This window comes from Limanda limanda, chromosome 22 (assembly GCF_963576545.1).
Source record: "Limanda limanda chromosome 22, fLimLim1.1, whole genome shotgun sequence".
NCBI classification, from domain to species: Eukaryota; Metazoa; Chordata; class Actinopteri; order Pleuronectiformes; family Pleuronectidae; genus Limanda; species Limanda limanda.
Window position 1 is genome coordinate 9,516,696 of NC_083657.1, and position 20,346 is coordinate 9,537,041.

At 45.6% G+C, this 20,346-nt stretch overlaps 1 protein-coding gene across 4 annotated transcripts in view; it reads left to right on the forward strand.

Moving 5' to 3' along the window:
- Positions 1–20,346, forward strand: part of LOC132995867 (receptor-type tyrosine-protein phosphatase delta-like) — a 125,951-nt gene that overhangs the window by 22,015 nt on the left and 83,590 nt on the right. For all 4 annotated transcript variants that reach the window (XM_061066096.1, XM_061066098.1, XM_061066097.1 and 1 more), the window contains exon 2: positions 13,220–13,405. In XM_061066096.1, coding sequence (XP_060922079.1) covers positions 13,303–13,405 — 103 coding nt within the window. In that variant the 5' untranslated portion in view covers positions 13,220–13,302. The remainder of the gene's footprint in view (positions 1–13,219; positions 13,406–20,346) is intronic.

The window sequence follows — 20,346 nt, forward strand, 5'->3', positions numbered from 1 at the left end:
GCTGAGTAGAGTAGCTGAGTAGTTTGTCCACACTTGGGACCAAGACCACACATAAGGGAAATGATTCAAGCTTATGGCTTTTTTACACTAGTGCTACCAACTAATCTATTCACACGCATGTTTGCTCTTCCAGTCCATTAGTCGCAAGGTAGAATAAGCATTGGGATGAATAACCAGCTGTGGGAATCAACAGATTTGCAAAATTCAGTGGCAACACAGACCATTTCAATGAACCCTGCAGGTTGCATCAATTATTAAAGTCCATAGCCAATCGGATCAGTCACAAGGTGCGGCCACAATCCTACGAGTCTGGTGTACTGGAGTGCTATCAGGAATCCCCATCTTCAGCGTTTACAGAGGCCACCGTACAAGCTTATGTTCTTCTCAACAATCACAGCAGTGACAAGGCCTTGAAAATATTGCGCCGGAGGGGAGCACACGGGCGCACCACCGAGCACAAAGAGGCTCTCTCTCTTTGAGATTGTGTGACGCCCTTTGTTGTGGACCATTTGCCAATCTGCCATTTATGCCAGAGAATATATTTTGGACTCGGCCTATTGTGCACTTCACTGTTCATTGTGAGGCAACAGAGGGAGAGAGGGAGTTAGTCAATGATTTTGTCTCAGTGAGAGATTTGGATGAGGCATTTTTACACATGAACCAGTAACTAAGCTATATATGCGTTTGTTTTGCTTTTTGTACACAAAAAAAGATTATTTGAAGTAAAGCTTCAGGTTATCTTGAACTGAAATATGTTCATTTGGTGGGATTACATGGATGCTGCTAATTCTCCAAAATCATGAACACAAACAGGTTTCAATGGATTCATCTTTAGTATCGATACTGAAGGCTGCTTACAATTTGATAAATGTCCTGCGAATTAATATAGAAAACCATTTCGGATTAACTCTTGAGTTTGTCATCATTGGTGGTTTGATTTCAACGATTTCTCTCGTGACATTTTCAAGTCCCTGGTTCATTTCCCAGCCGGCACAGGAACATTTCAACCTCAGTCTCATGTCAAAGAAGAAGAATAGGTCGTGTGGCAGTACAGCGCTGACTGACTCATGACGGCTCAGTGTCACTACAGCCCCGAGCGTGTTTGGCCAGACCGTCCCCACCATCACACTCGTATGAATCCCTAGAGGGGGGGGACGACAGTTTATCTCTAACAGTTAGCAGCTGGTGTCTTCCCCAAAGAGCCCAATAGCCCCTAGCTAGCGTGGCCACTTCAGATTCTAGTCATTTAGCAAACAAGTCAATCATGTGCAAGGCAACTGGCACTGACTTGCCAACGTCCCCAGTGATCTCAGATATAGAGATGGGGGGGGGGCAAAGCAGAGCCCTGGCCTGCTGGGTCATAAAAATCAGGTCAAATTGGTCATCAGCAGATTATCTGGGTCTGGCAGTCGCCTCTAATGCTGCTGAATTACTGTTGAAATTGTTTGTAATGACAAAAGATAACAGCCCCCCCCCCCCGGTGTCATCTGGAGTCCAACTGGTTCCACTGATTTACAGCCGCTCTCATGAGCCAGATGAGGTCCGCGGATCTCAAAAACCAGGTCCAGAGTTATGATTTGAGCGAAGATGCAAATGTCCCAGCGATGAAACGGCGAGTAAATGAGAAAAATAACCGCTCCGACAGGATGCGAAATTACAAAGGAGTTTGTGGACGACCCAAAACTGTAAAATGTTGTTAAGGCAAATGAAAAGCGTTCTCTCACCGCACTGCACCGGTTGCACTTCTTGTCACAATGGCTTTGAAGATGTAAAAAAACCTCTTTTGTTGCTCCGTCCAACCTCCATGCAGGAAATCCAATTTTAGTGGTAAACATCACAGTGAATAATTGTATTATCCCAGGTTCTGTCAGGCAGACACAAAGATACCTATCCTAGTCTGACAAATACGCTTCAGACGTAGTGCTGGAAACCAAATTTCTGACACTCATGTGTTATGACAGTGTAAGTGTGATGGCGGAAAAACGTTTGTGGCTTTAACTCACTCGATGTCTTCTGTCGTGGGCTAAAGGAAACAGAACAGTGCGCACACAAATTTCCCTTTCTATATTGGATTCAATTAGCTTGGCAGATGGGAAATGTTATAGCTTTGTAGTGTTCTGCTTTTATCATGTGTACCAGAGCCCATCGCTTTTCTGATGTTCTCATTTGGTTTGTAGCTTTTTAATTTTTTTTTTTTGCAGCGAGAGTGTAACCCGAAAATAGAAGTTGGAACGATCGGAGCCAAATTCGCACGACATGTTTTCATTGGCGAAAAAAAAAGTGCGATCGCCTCAGTCAACCACCTGTAACGACTGCTTTTTATCGAGTAAATAAACACGGTTGATAAAAGCCTGCATTGGAATATCAGACATAAGCACTAAAGAGTGAAAAACTGCATTTTTGCATTTCCTTTTCGAGCAGGGAAACAACCGTCCACTCAGCTCACTCCTACTGTAGATAAAGAAAGTTTATCATCAGTAAGTTAGGGAATGCGATAACAGCTTTGTTTTGATTTAATAGCGGAAATGGCATCTCAATCTGGTTGGGTCACATATATTTTTAGCTCACTGAGTGCAGTCAAGGGCAGCTGGACCATCAACTGCCATAAATTCACAGACAGTCTAAGAACCACCTCCTTTATCTGAAAATGTGACTCAATTTAGATTATTACAGGGTCGGGCATGTGAAAGAGTGTAAACTTTACTTACGGAGCATCGGACGGTTTCTAAAAAGGTGATTTTCTATTGGATTTTCATTTCACGATCATGTGTCAAACGGTGTAAGTGCTATGTAAACAAAACGACGAGCCGGAGACATCCAGGCTAACAAGGTAACCCTTGGATTCAAGGTTACAGTCTGCTGCAGTTCCCGAAATGCACACACAGGCATATGCACACCCACACATCCGTATCGTCACACACACACACACCCACACACACACAAACTCTCAGACACATTCACAAATATGTGTCTCTCCCTGTAGTGCCCTCCTTGGCAAAATCTCAGTGCCAGTCTCTTAATGAAATGCTCAATTAGGGTCTTTAAATAGGTAATTATGCAGTGCCTAATCCCCCAGCTCCTGGGCCCTATCTCATTTAGATGACACTTGGGCAGGCAAAGTGGGAGGGGCCGGCACCGGGGCCTTGGTTTGCTGTCATCAAAGCCCCTCCGCGGTGGCACAGGCGGCCCTGTTAATGATAAGGCACATCCAGGCAGTCAGTCAACAGCGACTCCCAGTGAGGGCCACTGACAGCATGGGAGACGGCAATGTCAAGCTTGACAGTGTCTTAATCATGTTTGTGAGTGTTCGGGGGTGGAGTGTGAGCGTCGGGTTGGGGGAGCTTGAATAAAGGTCTTGGATGTAGAGCGGGAGCAGCTGAGGCTGTTTTGCACGATGAAAGTTTGTGTGCGTTACGATTACCGAGTTACTTCTTCTATACGACACGAGGACGGAGGGAGAGAAAATCACTTCCAAATGTCAAACTGTGCGTTTTGCTCGATGCCAGACGTTGACAGGAACAGTTCTGATTTCCTGTCCTGACATTTGTTTGAAGGTGGCATTTGATTTGAATTTCAATCTCCCAACTGTGGCAAGGGGGAGAGAAGGACCCGCTCATTCATTTCCACCGGCATATTAAAACGTCGACGATATAGCATCACTGACGGGGGAACTGCTCGTGTTTGGTTGCTAACGCGGCAATGGCGAGCATTTGTCTTAGTGAAACGACAAAGGGGGGAATTGTTGCTTTTGCCTGAGGGTGACCCATTGCTTTCCCTCGCCAAAATTGCACAAGCAGCCGCTCGGCGCCTTTCATGAGAACAATAGCTTAGCTTCGGATAAAACACCTTTCAAGGGCGTCCAAGAACAAAAAAAAGTTAAGCTTTTAAAATCTATTAATCAGTGGCACCCACTTCAAAGTGCTCGGTAAACTTCGGTAAGGAGACTTGAACCTGTGAAATATTGAGACAGTCTTATCAGGATGGAGATGGAGAAGCAGATACAACACAACTGCACCTTTATCTGTGTACTCAGCAAAAACATCTTGTAGCTGTGATAATATTTTTTGTCCCGTTTGGCACTTTGATGAGATGCTGGTTCTGATGTTCTGTCAGTTGTTGACTCAGGCAGTTTTTTTTGTTTTTGACAAATCTGAGTCATGGTGAAAACATCAGTGGCCATGATCCAATGAAAAACAAGAGCGGCCATGGACACTGTTTCTGATCAGAAGTAGTTTCTGCAAACGCTTGGACTAGAACGAGCAGAGATGTTTTTAAGGTGATATGACGATTCTCAAAACTATAAGAAATCTATTGACACTTATGCCTTATGAGGAGTGCGCTTATAAAAACATCCTCCGACCACCTTAGGTAAAAGATAGCATAGTGCGTGCTAGGCTAATTGAAGGCAAATTCTCCCGCCGATGCCTTAGTGCACGACAGCAGCCATAATGTGGCATTACATTTTAGCTCAGGGTATATTGAGGCAAATTAGCATTCCGATAAGGGGAGACACTTGGCATTTTAATTATTTTGCTGCCCTACGAGTGTGGCGTGTATGCCCAGGGCGCCTCCTTCCGTCCGTCATGTACGCACTAAGTAGTGCATTTACACACCGAGCCGCTTGGCTTGTGTACAAAAGCCACCAGAATGTCACCAGCGCACAATGCACCTCGGTGTTCAATTGTTTCCAAAAAGATAAGGAGGCGTATTGTTATTGACTTATGCCATATGTATTAGGGGGGCAGCGCGAGTCCCAGCGCTGTATTATTCAGTTATTTTCAACCGTGGAATGCTGTTGTGACTGTTCGAAGGCTTCCGTGCCTTTCCATAAAACGACATGGGCTCCGGCTGGGAACCGGCTCCCTCTCTCTCTCTCTCTAATTTTTCGGTGCCTCGCGGAAGTGAGATTATTCCTCCTCCTCCCACGGACCGCTGCAGCGCTGGGGGTAGATGTCAAAGTGCCAAGAGCATGTGGTGCAAGGGGGGGGGGGGGTACATGCGTGCCTGTGCTCTGCTCGGGTCTATTTGTGCACACGAGCTCCCGAGTTTACATTTGTGAGCATGCATGTGTAGGAGTTATTGGTTTTAGGGCTGCGGGTATTTGATTAAATGCAGACCTGATACAGCAGAGTTTACATGTTCTTTTATTTATTTATTTGTTTTTCCCACTCGCTGTCATCTTCCCGTTTCCTCCCCTTCAGGAAAACAAAAACCCCTCGACTGCCCGAGTTGTCCTCGCAACTTTCATCTCCTGTTCAGCGGCGCCTGCCTCTTCTCTCTCTCTCTCTCTCCCTCATTCCTCCCTTCAATCCCTCTCACGGTGCCTGTGTGAGGCGTACGAGCACAGACGGAGCGTGAGAAAAGCTGGCAGAGAGACGCATTCCCTTGCTTCCCCTCCCTCTGCCTCCACCTCTCCTGCTCTCCACCAAACAGTGCGCTCCTCTCTCCCTCCCTCCCTCCCTCTCTCTCTCTTTCCCCCTCCGCAGCTCTTTTCCCCCCTGTCCTCCTCTCTTTTCTCTCACCACCTCGCTCCCACTCTGCCTCGTTGCTCCCCTTATCCACTATATTTCCGCCCCTCTGCTCCACCCCCCCCCTCCTCTCGCGCTCCCTCTCTTCCTTTTTTCCTGGTTCATAATATGTAACATGATTTAGCCCTCCCCTGTTCATGCGGCGTAAATTTAATCCCAGCCATTCCAGGTTGGCTGCTGCTGCTGCGTCTACCATTTTTCTCCCCCCCCACCCCCCCCCCGATCCTGCCACACTCTCTGCACCCGACACAATAGACTCCTCAAGATTCAGCCTGTTTGTGTGATAACAAGTTGCCTTTTTTCCCCCGACACTAAATAGTGATGTGCAAGGTCAAGCACGACCCAAGTGGCACATGCTGAATATAAGCAGCCGCCCACACGGTGATGAGCAAACATACAGCCCAACAGAAGGCCTTCCCAATAAGCCAGCCATCATTTGAATAGTTTACACACGCTTAACCAAAAGGCTGATTGTACTCTCTTGCGGTTTTACCCGGTGCCCATTGAAAAGCCATTAGTCGTGTCGATTAGAGTCCAATAGGAAACGTGTGTACCAGTGTCACCAAGGTCAGAGGAGGTGATTCCAACGTGCAGACAAAGATGAAAAGTGTTGCTTCAGTGTTTCTTTTTTCTTTCTCCCCAGAGTCCCTACGCTCCGTAACCTTGCGCGCGTGTGCGTACGTGAGAGTGTGTGTGTGTGTCCGCAAGTGTGTGTGCTTGTTTTGCGAGCGCCTGTGTGTGTGTGTGTGCGCTGTGTGTTGGTATGCGTTCAGGGAGCAGCACAACAGGGCACAGGGATAATCAGTCACTAGACTGCAGGTCAGGGTCTTGCACTGTGGGGACCATCCATCTGAACCCAACAGCTGCTGGGAAACGTGGCGGGGGGGATGGAGGATAGATGAGAAAGAAAAAGATGGGGGAGAAGGAAAGAAAGAGCGAGAGAGAGAGAGAGAGAGAGGTGAGGTACACCAGGTAGAGAGAAAAGTCAAGGAGAGGCTGTTGAAAACAAAAAAAAAAAGAGAGCACACGCTGGATGAGTGAGAGGAGGAGGAGGAGGAGGATTTGCGAGCCGGTGCTTCGTGGTCATTTCAGTCGCACAAGGTCAGATCGGGTGGGCTGCATTCTCATGAGGACACAACCTTGCTCTTTGCACTCAAACAAGGTAACCGTTTTCAAATTGAAGCACATCCCCCCTTGACCCGCACGCCTTTCCAATACAAAGTTGTTTACTCAAGTTTGTGCTCTTTAAAAAAGTGTTATCTGCCGAGGCCAGTATTTCCGGGAGAATTTACGACGACAATATTATTCCACTCGCCGATGAATAAATGTTATTCCAGGTCTATTTGCGGTGTGACATTTCAAAGTCCAGTACAATTTGGCGATGAAATCTCCCGGTGTTAATTTTCACACAATTGAGATGGAACGGTTATAGTTTCCCGTGTCCTAAAGCCGCAGCAGGTGCTTTCAAATCAATTATTAAACAGACAAATGTCACCAGACCCAATTAGTTCCCTGCTGTGTGTTTCATGTGGGGTGATTCATTCAGAAAATAAGATATAACCCCCCCCCAAAAAAAAACATCAGCAGTGTTTGCTTGTCGGAAATTAGTCGGGCTTGGCGGCGCGACCATAAACCCTGACTTCTCCTCGGAGCAGAAAGTCAGGCAGCACCACCCAAAGCATGGTTTACGACCGTGGGAGGCTTGTTTTGAGGGAGGTCAGGGGGGCGGGCGAGAGGGGAGGAGTGGAGGGGGGGAAAGAGTAAATAAATAAGTATAGCAAATAAACTCCTCTGATGTGCGGTTGTCAGGGTCTTTCATGTGGAGGCTGCACTCGGGGGCATAGCTTAGCTTAGCTTGAGGGATGGTGTTACACATGCCGGCTGATCGGGAGCGATGTGTGAGAAACGGCCTTGTCACTCGCTCTTAAATCACACCAGAAGAAGAAAGTATAGCCGTGGAGGGAGGGGAGGAAAAGAAAAGAAAAACAGGGGGAAAACACAAGGGAAGGGTGGTTAGGAAAAGAAAAGAAAAAAGAATTGTGCATAAATATGGGGCTTGATGAAGCGAGGGAGAGACTTTACGCTGTGGCGACGGAAAGGAGATAAAAGACGTCTGCAGCTAGCATGTAAAACACGTTGTGACTTAACCCAACCCTCACCTCGCTTGATGGGGAAGCGGGGATTTAAAAAGGAAGTGGGCGGGCGGGCGATGTATGTGGATGTGCTCGGTGCCTTTGATGAGCTTATTTTTATAAATCTGGTCATATGATGTGTTTGAAGAAACCCCTGGGGCGCCACAAGTGGGTGCATGTAACACGCAGCCATGTTCCACTATCTTCAATTCTGTAGAATGAGGAGAAACAGCGCCGAGCAACCCGGGTTCCTTTAATATGCCCTTTGACCTTGACTTTAATACAACGGGGGTGGATTTGCCCTGCGGCGCTTTAGTGTATTATTTAAGTGATATTTGGTCCTAGAGCATCAGAATCTTATTCCCGTCCCTGTTTCAGAATGACAGATCGATGCCACGACAAAAGCTGAACAGGTTCTTGGCGTGAAATAAAAAAAAGAGGGCAGGTCAACGACAGCTGCAGGTCGGCGGAAAGAAAGAAATGTGTTTTTTTAATAAATATTTTATTGCTCCACTCCTTATTTAAAGTATCTAGAATTTAAAGTAAGTAAAAAACATCAGACGGTATTTTCAAAAGACCAATTAGCTCTTAACAAATATGCTAAATAATGCAATTTACCCGAGTTGGCATTCATTTGAATACATTAATGGCATCTTGGTATTTCTTTCTTTTCTAGTTAACGTCAAATAAATATATTAAAAGTAAATGTATATTTTACAATGTAGCATTTTGCATTAAATCCCTGATTAGTCATAAAATACTGTTTAAGATGCATTTAAAACATCAACGAGTGACGAAAAATTACAATAAAACAAGATCAATAGAGTTACGTAGCCTCAAGTGTTTCAACTATATTGTATGAAGAGAAAATGTAAGGCCGACAATGAGGAATCAGTGCTTTGCTATATTTCTACTCATGGTTCATTCAGATTTACAAGGTCAGATAACTCTTCTCTCATGCTACATTGATATTCATATACAAATGTCAACTCTAACCCCTTTAGCAGGGATGTTATGTTAAAGAACACATTAATAACCTATTATGTCAACAGCTAATGGAAGGTGGTGGAATTTGAATCGGCTCCTTCCACCTTGTGTCACAAAAGAGAGCCAGGCTTCGGCATCAATGCAAAATCAGAAAGTGGGATCACAGAGAACCTGTAACTGCTTTCTTTAACTCTGCTGCTCCAGAAGTCCAGCCTCACAAAAATGAAGCAATTGTTCTTCTTGGCTCTTCCTGGCCCGGCACGACACTCTGCAACTTTTGTTGTGCAACGCTTGACGTGGATCACATCCTGACTTGCGTTGCCGTGCTTTGTCATCGCATGTGTCGGGCTAATTACAGAGGGGACTGGCCTTAATAGATTTAGTGGCATTGCTGTGGCTGCTCTGGTCTGTTGGGACAAACATGCCGTAACTCCACTGTTTTCCTTGAAGTCCAATTCAGTTTGTGCATGAGTCTGAAATTAAAAACACCCCCGTTCTGAAAGATTCCCTGGAGCTGGCCGCAGAGAAATTAGTCAACTTGCACGAAGGGACGAGCATAATGTGGTGCAACCGCTTGCGCTCAAGCCCCATGTTGAATTTGTTAAAAATGGCCCAATCGGTAGCGCTCTCATGTCAGCCTTCGTTTCCCACTGGTTCGTTCTGGCCTTTTCCCGAAATGTGACGGCGTGCGAGAGGAATACGGAAAGACAGAACTGGTGCGAAGCTGACGTGGTGAACCTGCTGCTCTGGAGAGCTTCTGCACGCTTTCTCTCCCATAACCAGTTTACTTCACGCGCCACGGCTGGAATATAAGATAAATATGAATGATTCTTTTGTTTTCCCCTCGCCTTGATGATATTTCTCCTCCAAATAGAGCGGAATACAAAGCACACGCACGCTCAAACGAGAGTGGAGACCGGCCATTATGGAGAATATAAACACCCCTCCCCATCCCTCCTTCTCTTTCACATATCTGATAAGGATCATGGGGAAAGAGAGAGAGTAGACAGCTCAACAGCCGCCTTTCTTTGCCTTGCCACACACTCCCTCCTTTTCTAATTAACATTGTGCATGTTGTCAGGCTTTGTTTAATAATGCATGATTGCTATCAGCAGCGAAAATCCTTTGAATGAAGCACCAGTGAATGGGAACACAATAATACCAACCGGGGGGCTCAGGAAGAAAGGGCGAGATTGTTTTTTCTTCCCATTGTGACGAGCGTTCGATGGGAGGCATCGGTGCCACCGAGCGCGTGGAGGGTGTGAAGACGCCGGGCGGCCATGTTGAGGATGAAACGGGCAAAGGTGCCGCAGCCTTTGAGGGAGTCTTTTCACTCGGACTAATGGGAATGGAAAAGGATCATTTAAACCCCCTGTGCACATGCAGCACATGCAATTACAAACGTATTCATACGCACAAGCTCCTCAGACAAAAAAAGCTGCACTATTTAGGCTAAATCCATTGTGGGGAAAACAATGCACCGGGGAATCTGCAACGTTTTCTGCCAGGTCCCTCAGCACATTAGAGCCTAATCTGTGAGGGCAATTTATTCCTGAAATGAACACCACAAATCAACACTAAATCTAACTATTCTTTGGACTTCAGGGGGAGTGGGGTGGGGGGGTTTACCTGGGCTTCCATTAGCTTCTCCTTGTGTTTATTCCCATGGCACAGCCTCCTGGTGGCCGGCCTCCACTGCTGGTTACCAGCTGACCAGCTGACCTGTGGGGGGAACATTACCACCACTCATAAAGAATCTTCATCTCTTACCAATATCTTATAGTAAGTTTATTTAACTATAAAAACTTCAAATATAGATTTAAAATGTAATACCATTACGTCCCTGTAATAGCTGCTTTTTGAGGAATTCAAATTACGGGAGGAAAAACCCTATATGTATTAATAAATGTATGAAAAAAATACTCAAAAATCATAATAATATTTGATTTTGAGCAGAATTTGATTTTAAAAGCCGTATGTTTAATGAAGTAGTCACGAAAGTAGATATGAACAATGTATTTATACTCCAGAGGGGAAGTGGAACCTGACAGGATGTGTCTAAATTAATACCTGTTTATTCAGAAATATTGTGTCCAAATATTAGAAAAGTATTTAGTTATATTTACATATGTAAAACCAAGTGAGTAAAACTAGATTATAATCACTCAAAATAGAGTCCAGCCACAGATTGAACACCACAAATCAACACTAAATCGAACTATTCTTTGGACTTCAGGGGGGGGAGTGGGGTGGGGGGGTTTACCTGTGGTTGCATTAGCTTCTCCTTGTGTTTATTCCCAGGGCACAGCCTCCTGGTGGCCGGCCTCCACTGCTGGTTACACAACACGCAGATGGTTTTTGTTTGCCTCCGTCAGCTCGCGTGTGTGTGTGTCCACGTTGGCCGTGGACAGAGAAGGGAGGCAGGGAGGGAGGGAGGGAGACTTGCTTTTTGAGGAATTCAAATTAAGGGTGGAAAAACCCAATCTGTATTAATAAATGTATACAAAAAAAATATCAAATTTCCCCCTCTACTCAAAAATTGTTTGAGCAGACTTTGATATTAAAGCCTTCTGTTCAATGAAGGAGTCACAGAAGTATAGATATGAACAATGTATTTATACTCCAGAGGGGGATGTGGAACCTGACAGGATGTCAAAACACAAATAAGACTTGTTAATTCAGAAATGTTGTGTCCAGATATTAGAAAAGTATCTGGGTTATATTCAAATATGTAAAACCAAGTAGGAGGGAGGGAGGGAGAAATTCTCCTTGTGTGTCGCCTAATGTCACGTCATTATGGAAATTCGGCCGTACCTGCAGATCCCAGCGGCCTTCTTCAGTCCAGTTGATTCTAATCAAATCCAGAGTCGCTACAAACTCAACCCATGTGAAATGAAAATATATAACATGAGGCTCAGATGTATGTATATGTACGGGGGGGGGGGTCTGTGTTCGTAAGAGGTGCGTGTGTGTCGGAATTGGCGTGAGCAGAGGGGGAAAGAGATTGTCTCAAATTGATTCCCTTCGCCATGTGTTCCCCCCCCGCCCCCCCACTGCTTGCCCTGCGGCGCCCGGAGACAGGTAGTCGTGTCTATCTCCCCCCCGACACAAATCCAGTGTGACAGGTGTGCTATCTTCCCGTCTTTCCTGCCATTTACAGCCCACAAGAAATCAAAGAAGGAGCGCCAGGGGCAAGAAAGAGGATGATTGGTCGCAGGGAAATGAGGCTTTGTCATCATCGGGCCCACTGATTGGGCTTAGGGGGGCTTGTTGCTCCCTTTTTGTTTTTTTTTCTTTTATTGGGAGGCGGTCAAATCTGCAGATAAACAGACCAATAACAGTATTTTTTGGCAAAAGCATTTTCGTGCACATTTGCTGACTCCTCAAAAGGCGGTTACCAAAAACTGCAGAATTCCCAAACTTCCAGAGATCTGTGTTGGTTTGTGTGCGTTCGATGTCACGGGACGCGCAGGAAAAAAAACGCACAAGCACACTAACCAGCAGTACAGTATGTCATCAAGGCTCACACACACTGGGATTAGCCGGGAGGCGCGTTACGCGCCGAAGACGACCGCAGAGCATCCATCACCGGGGATCAAGCCCGGGCTTAAGCAAATGGATGACAAGGGATAGAGCCGGGCGGCGGCTAATACTAGCTCACTGCATCACATTGATTTCCACAGCCGTGTCGTGGCCTTGTTGGTAAAAGGCTGAAAACATGAATGGCTGCACTCGAACACTGTGTTTGTGTTTGTTGATGGAGCATCGCTGGATAAAAGACAAAATGTGTGTGTGTGTGTGTGTGTGTCACATCACTTTGTGTGTTCACCTTCAGCTAATCAAGCAGCTACTGAGGATTCAATGTGGTGTCAAAGCATGAATATGAGCTGAATTGGTTTATTTAACGTGTTGCCCATATCACAGCATTTATATCCTATATTTTGCTTTTAAAGAAAAAGACTCAAGAAATTCTCAGCCATCCCTTAAGTTGTCAAATTTACTTTAACTCCCAACTGAGGAGGTATGAAATAGCGTTCCGGATTCATGAATATTTCCTGCCTGTTCTGACATGTAACATGTGATGAGAGGCTCCTCATGTGAAACCCATCTCCACACTGATCTGAGGAGGACGTCCGGCGTCTTAACAATGTCTTTTTGTGCACCGCTGTTTAATTGGTGCTCGCGACCAAAGCTGTGAAGACAAAATCTTATTACTTCACCCTTTCATCAGTGTGGTTTCCGTCTCTCTCTCTCTCTGTCTCGCGCGCACGCTCTCACTATCTCTCTCCCTCTCATGCACAAATGCACCCACATTGTGTGAAGTGACTATTCCATTTAGAGAACTGTCAGAACGTACCCCGTGAGCACATCAGCCTCTTCCTATCCTCTGTCAGCTCGAGCCGAGGCTGTGTGGGGGTATGTCAAAAATGTGCAGGGATAGATAAAACCCGTGGAGCCAAACAGCTTTGTTTCATTCACTCATTTTCTTTTTTTTTTCTCTCTCTCTCTCTCTCTCTCTCTCTCCCTCCCTCCTCCTTCCCTTCTCCCTTCTCCCTCCTTGCCTTTGCCTAGGCTGTGAATACCCTGCATCTGAGAAATCAGACCAGACTGACTCACAGGGCTCTGTGAGCCAGTGCCACCGAGGCTGCCAAAGCATGCTGGTGCCAAGCTGTCCCACCATGCACAGAGCCAGACCCACGCTGCTGCTGCCGCTGCTGCTGCTCCTGGGTCTGCTCCTCCACCTCGCCGACGCTCAAAGTAAGTGGACCGTCGGCTTTCACGTGGGGGGGGAGGGGGGCCTCAAGGGGTGTGTCCTGCTGGGATGGGGAGGGGTGGGACTGTGTTGTGTTGCTGCTTTTTCATTGATAACCGGACGCAAAAGATTCAAGTACCTCATGCAACAAATACAGTAAAGTTGTTCATGTATCACACAAAAACACACACACACTGGTACCTCTGTCGTGAGACTGCTGACCTCTGGGGGGCACATTACCACCACTCATACAGAATCCTCATCTCATACCAAATTCTTATAAGTTTATTTAACTATAACAAATTCAAATATAGATTTAAAATGTTATACCATTACTTCCCTGAATAGCTGCTTTTTGAGGAATTCAAATTAAGGGAGGATGAACCCAATCTGTATTAATAAAGGTATGAAAAAAATATCAAATTCCCCCTCTACTCAAAAATCATAATAATATTTGATTTTGTTTGAGCAGACTTTGATATTAAAGCCGTATGCTCAATAAAGGAGTCACAGAAGTAGATATTAACAAGGTATTTATACTTTAGAGGGGGATGTGGAACCTGACAGGATGTGTCTACATGAATACCAAAACCAAACCCTGAACATTACATAATGTCAAAACACAAATAAGACTTGTTTATTCAGAAATATTGTGTCCAAATATTATAAAAGTATAGGGGTTGTATTCAACAATGTAAAACCAAGGGAGTAAAACTGTATTATACTCACTCAAAATAGAGTCCAGCCACAATTTGTTTGTCCTGTCATCACGAAACTCGGTTGATATCTAAGAATTGATGTTGGTCCATCTTACATTTGAGAGAAATTAATGAATATCCAGTCATTCATAGTGGGAACAATGTCACTGAATGGATGTTGTGTGAATTTGCTGTCAGTGTCACAAACTGAACTTAAAACCATAGTTGAATTATATTTTTACATATTTTTTGATCATTTCAGATTCATTTGATGTAGATAAGATATATTTTTAATGTTTTTTATGTAAAATCCAGGATCAGAATCTAGCAAGGCTATTGGGAGGTCGTAATCTTATGACATTTTGTGCGTCTCCCTCCCTCACACACACACACACACACACACACACTAACACACACCAATATTCTGCCGTCATCCATCTCTTCATCTCACAAAAAAAACATCACAATCTGTTCAAGTCTCTATTTTCCGGCTCCTTCTCTCGCCCCCAAAAACTGTCCCGTGAACCAGAAATGCTCGTGGGCCTCCGCCAAGAATCTCATGATGAGGAGTCATTGGAATTGAGTTACTTGACACCAGACACACCTGCCCGTTGATGTGTGACAACAGTTTTCAAACCTCATTGAGCTCATGGTCCTGCACCACCGTTTTTTGCCGTCCTCTCCTCTTTTTCTTTTTTTTTTACACTAAGATCCATGAATCATTAGCCTCCGGAGTCACAGCGGGAGGAATAAAAAGTTTTATTGCTCCCTTTGCTCCGACTGAAGCCCCTCAGTTCAGCTGACTGTCTCTGAATGAAGGGATCGCTCACCCAAGGTCACACGCAGCAAAGTGAAATTGATGGGCTGAGATCTTCAACTTTGTGCTTGAGAGATGTTCTCCCCAGCAATCTGTTCCAATGTGCTTTCGTTTTTCTTCCCCGGGCTCCCGCCACATATGTCTCACAGCAGGGGGTGAGCGGCAAATGGAGAAATGTACTCTCTCCCGTTTATTCCCCGGGTTTTATGTGCAGCTCCAGAATTTATTGACACAATTCAATTACGGGACCTTCCCCAAAAAAACGGCATTAACGGCCGATAAACGTTAGCATTGAGGAAGGGGGGGGGGCTGTTTAGTAGCTATCCTCTCAGAGACGCTCACCCTCTACAGTCTAGCGTGAATTTACATAACAGCATTCAACCAGAGGAAGACAAACACTATTCCCCAAATCTTCCTTGAGACAACTGGCTTAACAAAACCTCCACTCTCGCGTGTCCAGACATTCCACAGTCGGCATAAGTGTAACAGAGACCTGCGCAAGTGCAGTCAGCAGCCCCCCCCCGAATCTTGACGCCTCTGTGCCCACCATCCCCCCCCATAAACCCCCCATTAACTTCCTCCCTGTAGCCGTGTGCCTGTTAGCAGCTGCTGATGCCCGCCCCCTGTACCCTACTTGGACAGCTGTGCCGGGTCATCGTTTCAAAGCCAAAACAAACTTATCGTGAGGTAGCCACAGTGGCTGTGTGTTAATGATTGGGGGGGTGAGGGGGGGTTTCGGGAGCCAGAGAGCTCCTGGGGATGAGACGCGCGTGTGTCTCAGTCTGTGGGTCTGAGGTTTGACAGCAAGTGGCTGTTCAGAGCCGGGACCACTTGAGGCCTCACACATGAGAACCTGGGATTTATCCACGCCTCGTTCTCTCCTTGATCGCCCACACGCACGTGTTGCTCCTCCCCCTCCCCCCCGACTCCCTTCTATTGTTTTTCCCGCTAATTGCCAATTTTCCCCTCGTTTCTTAGTTGGGGTTTTATTTTTTTCCGCCTGTGTTTGTGTTCCTCTCCCCACCTTCTCCTCCCTTGCTGCTGGGAAAGCAGTGCAGCACCCCCCCCCCCCCCCATCCAGCAACTCTCAAGAAGGTCTTTAGATTAGATTCAACTTTATTGTCATTGCACAGTACAAGTACTTATACGACGAAATGCAGTTTAGCATCTAACCAGAAGTGCCAAAAAAAGGCATTAAAAGTGCAGAGTACTGTCATATTAAAGTGAAAATGTAAATAAATAAGATCTGTACAGTAAGAAATATATATGGAATATTACAGTATTAACAGGAATTGTAAGATATAAGGACAATGAATACACTATGAGCAGGATAAAAATATAAATAAATATAAATATGAATACACTATAGGCGGGATAATACAGTAGTAAAAAAAGTAACAGTTAGTGCAAATGTTCAAATGATCAGTGGTTGGAGGAGGGTGTGTGGCAGTCCAAGCCAGGGTGGAGGGGGGAAGTATATAAGTATTGTGCATATTAAAGGGAAAATGTAAATAAATAAGATCTGTACAGTAAGAAATATATATGGAATATTACAGTATTAACTTTAATTTCCTCTACTGTGCCGCTGCATATTCATCGGCAGCCCAGAAACTCTGAGGGTTCTCTCCCCATCTGTGATTTGCACTCCGGACCAAAAAGACCCTCGGTTGAGTCCGCTCCAGACGAACCCCTCGGCACCAAAAAAAAAGATACATTTCCGAAAAGAGAAAGCTGCCCTCTGTTGGTGCTCGGGATCCATTTGGGTGTGAGCAGGCCTCCGGCTGTGGACATGGTGGAGGATATGAGACATGCGAGAGCAGAAAATGGCTGAGTCGGCCTGTTCAACAGATGGCACGATGCTCAGATGCCAGTCCTGCTCGCTCCCCCATACAGTGGACACTATGGCTCCCTCTCTCAGGGAAAGTGCCAATCAGGCCCCAGAATAAACACAGATTTTTTGTTGATTCGTCAACTGGGCTGCAACCACTTGAGACCTGTATGTAGCTTGGAGAGATATAATGGACTCAAAAGGCCTTGTAGAGGATTGTGGAGCTATATTTCTGTTTTTGGTCCGTTGGTGTGTTTTCAATCTGTTTTGTGTTTGGCCCTCTCTCGCTCTGTAGCTCTCTCTCTCTCTTTCTCTCTCGTTTTCTCCTTCACCCTGTCCCCCTCACTCTTCAAATGCAGCCCATTTAATTTGCGTGGCAAATTGGGCTTGGCAATCGTTTGAAAGAGGGGCATAATTGTCCCCGGTGAGCCAAGGGGACAGAGGCGCGAGAGAGGAAGAGCAGGGAGGCGACAAACAATTCCTCTGTGTCTTTTGCTAAACAGTAATGCAAAAAAGGGAGAGAAAAAAGGAAAACGTCAGCGGATGAGAGGAGAGCAGGAAGCATTTAACATTTCCACCTGGGCAGGGATGAATCCGGCTTTGGTGTGGATAGCGAGACTAAATAACTCAGGTGATAGACTGTTCCATGGAGCAAAAACAAACCTGGTGTTAGAAATAAAAAAAAAAAATGATTTTGTCATTACACAGTGAGCTCCAGTTTGCACACATCAGCCCTTAATGATTGAGCTACATTACCAGAACAGGCTGATCTGCAAAAGTGAAAACTGCTGACTGCTGTGGGACATTTCTGTCCTCAATGAACAAACTAGACGGGAAAAAAAAAAATCAGTTTTTAAAAAACACTCTGATTGACAATATGCTGAGTAACATCTGTAGGGAGAAAAACACTCTTTAGCCTTTCACACCTCTTGCTGTGTTGGACCCTGTCAAACCCCCGGGCTGAATAGCTTTTAACTGATTCCTCCCATTACTGGTGGGTGTCATGGGGGGGGGTCCGAGCCAGCACGCGTCGCTTTGACACGTCAAATGGGTATCGACAGGGATCCGCCAGCCTCTCGGAACATTAAGACGTTCACACCCGAACCCAGTTTCTCTCACTTGCGCTTATTTACAGGCGGCTGTGTGTACAGGAGCACACACACACATTAAAAGGCATCGAATATACTGTATGTGTGATGCTCTTTAGCCACATGGGAGGAAAGCAACAAATTGTATTTTCCTTTTTTGCTGTTTCAAATAGAAAGTCGTAGGATTGTTAGGAGGGGGTCAAATTACTCTCAATTCAACTTACAAATTGTGCCGATTTAATATTTGCTCAGTAATCAGAGAAGTTTGTCTCTCCTCTTTTACTCGGCTAAAATTGGACTCCAATGTTTGGCTCTATAACCGGTGATGTGATCTGAATGCGGATGTTCGTGACTGCACTTTCTCGTGGTGTTATGATATTACTACAATACATTTAAAACAGGAGGACTCATGTTGAGATGGACAAGTATCCCACACACACGGCCATTCAATTAACACAACGTCCTCGTAGTCTGCAATAAGGAAGAAGGAAGATGAATGAACAAGTCCCAAAAGAATGCACGCATGTCCGCCCCCTAAACACGATCACCTTGCAGCAAGTCCGAGAGCTAATGATACTCAGCTCCCCAGATGACATCGGGGCTGTAATATGTGTGTTTTATGCATGCCCGACCTAATATGAATTATTGTAAAATAGTGTTGTATTTGCATATGAGCTTGCGGGCTGTACTGGAATTAGCATTTTTACAACAGCTCAAATTAAATCCCTCTGCTTAATTTGCCTGCATGCTAATTTGATTTAAATTGAGTCTATTCCGTTCCCTTTTACACTCGTATACCCACACAGTGCTATCATAAAAACCACACACACGCGGATTCAAGTACATGCACACGTATGAACGCACACTATGTACTCTTAAGAGCTGCAGCCCACATTCCACCACCCCACACACTGCCTGGTCACGTGCCGAATTAGACACACAGGATAAACACGCGGAGCTCTGCATTGCGTGTGTATCTGCAGAAACACCGGCATTAAGGAAAAGAGGTGCACAGTACCCGTCGCTGCTCTGATCCAACTTTAAATCACTGCAATCCCCGAGTCTGCCGCCTCGTTCATCATCCTGCCGGACACTGCTCAAGTGGAAATCTCATTGTTGGCTCCACTCGTTCATTTCAAAAAGCTGCCTTTGTACAGTGCAATCTCTTTTTTTTTTTTTTTTTTTTTTTTTTAAAAAGCAGCCTCGAAGGAGAGGAGAGAGCATATGCATCATGTTCACACTTCAGATATGTGTGATGAAAGCACCTTACGGCTGAGTGTGCCAGCACTTAATTAGCATCGAGATGTTTGGATGAAGACCCGGTGACAGGAAGAGGAATCGGAGATGGGAGAATGTTATCAGCGCCAGGCAAGACGCTTCTCGCTCGCAGGTCGAACTAAATCAGCACTAAGTTGGTTTTGTCTTTTATTTATTTTTCCTGCTTTGGGTAGAAAAGCCAGAACCGACTGCTTGTCAACAGTGTGCCGTGCAATTATGTTCAAAGGTTGCATCAGGCCCCCGTGATTAACTCCATGAATGCCGATTCCTCTGGCAGCTACACTCAAGTGTATTATTTGAGGTCATTAGCTTCATCTATGGATTGCAGTGATTTCGCGTTGCACTCAGACCGCGGCGTCGCACACAAAAGAAAAAGCAATTTTCACCAGACTCCTCACCCACCCGCTATAGAATAGTTCCATACAATATGGAGAATATGTTGTACATGCCCAGATGCAGGTAATTAAAGGCGAGCCGCGAGCCACTAATGCTGTGCCTAAGTGCACTTATGTCTCCAAGACACATTGACTTGAAAATGGTGGGGTAATTCAACCACGCTCAAGCGTTCATGTCTCAGAGTGGAAATATTGACAAGACAAAAGCACCGTATGAGCTAAATTGTAAATCCATTGGAGTGGCAATCAACAATCTCGCACAATAAATCCATACTTTTTGAATACCTCGGCACCAAACGAGCGGGTCCTGTGAAACGGTATGGATTTCAACCAGTCTGGCACCGCCTTATCTGTCCTCTGAGTATTTACATTCCCACCCCCCCCAAACAAAACCCCATCACAAAACAACAGAGGGTCATGTTTGCACAAGATGAGGTTTCTAAACTTGCACCGTCTCTCCGTCTCTCAGACATGCTCAGACCCACACAAAGGGAACCTTGTAGCTGGCCCTTTGAAGCTGGGATCATCCGGCAGTGAGCGGAGCATAATGGCCGCTGTTTTGCATCTGCCTCGGCTTACACTTGGCAGGACGCTGGCCCTCGCCGGCGCGTGTGCCGCCTCAAACGCGACCGTCGGTGAACTGTGTGGCGGTGCAGGTGTTTCGTGACATTGCCACAGTGACAGTGCAATTAATGGATTAATGCCGGGGCTGCGGCGATGGGATTACTGGACCAGTCAAGTTTGAAATACATCAGCGTTGGCTGCACAGATTACGTTTTACTGCAGCGTGCAAGGAAGAGCGAGAGTGTAAATCATGTAGCCTGAGAAGACAGTCAAACAAA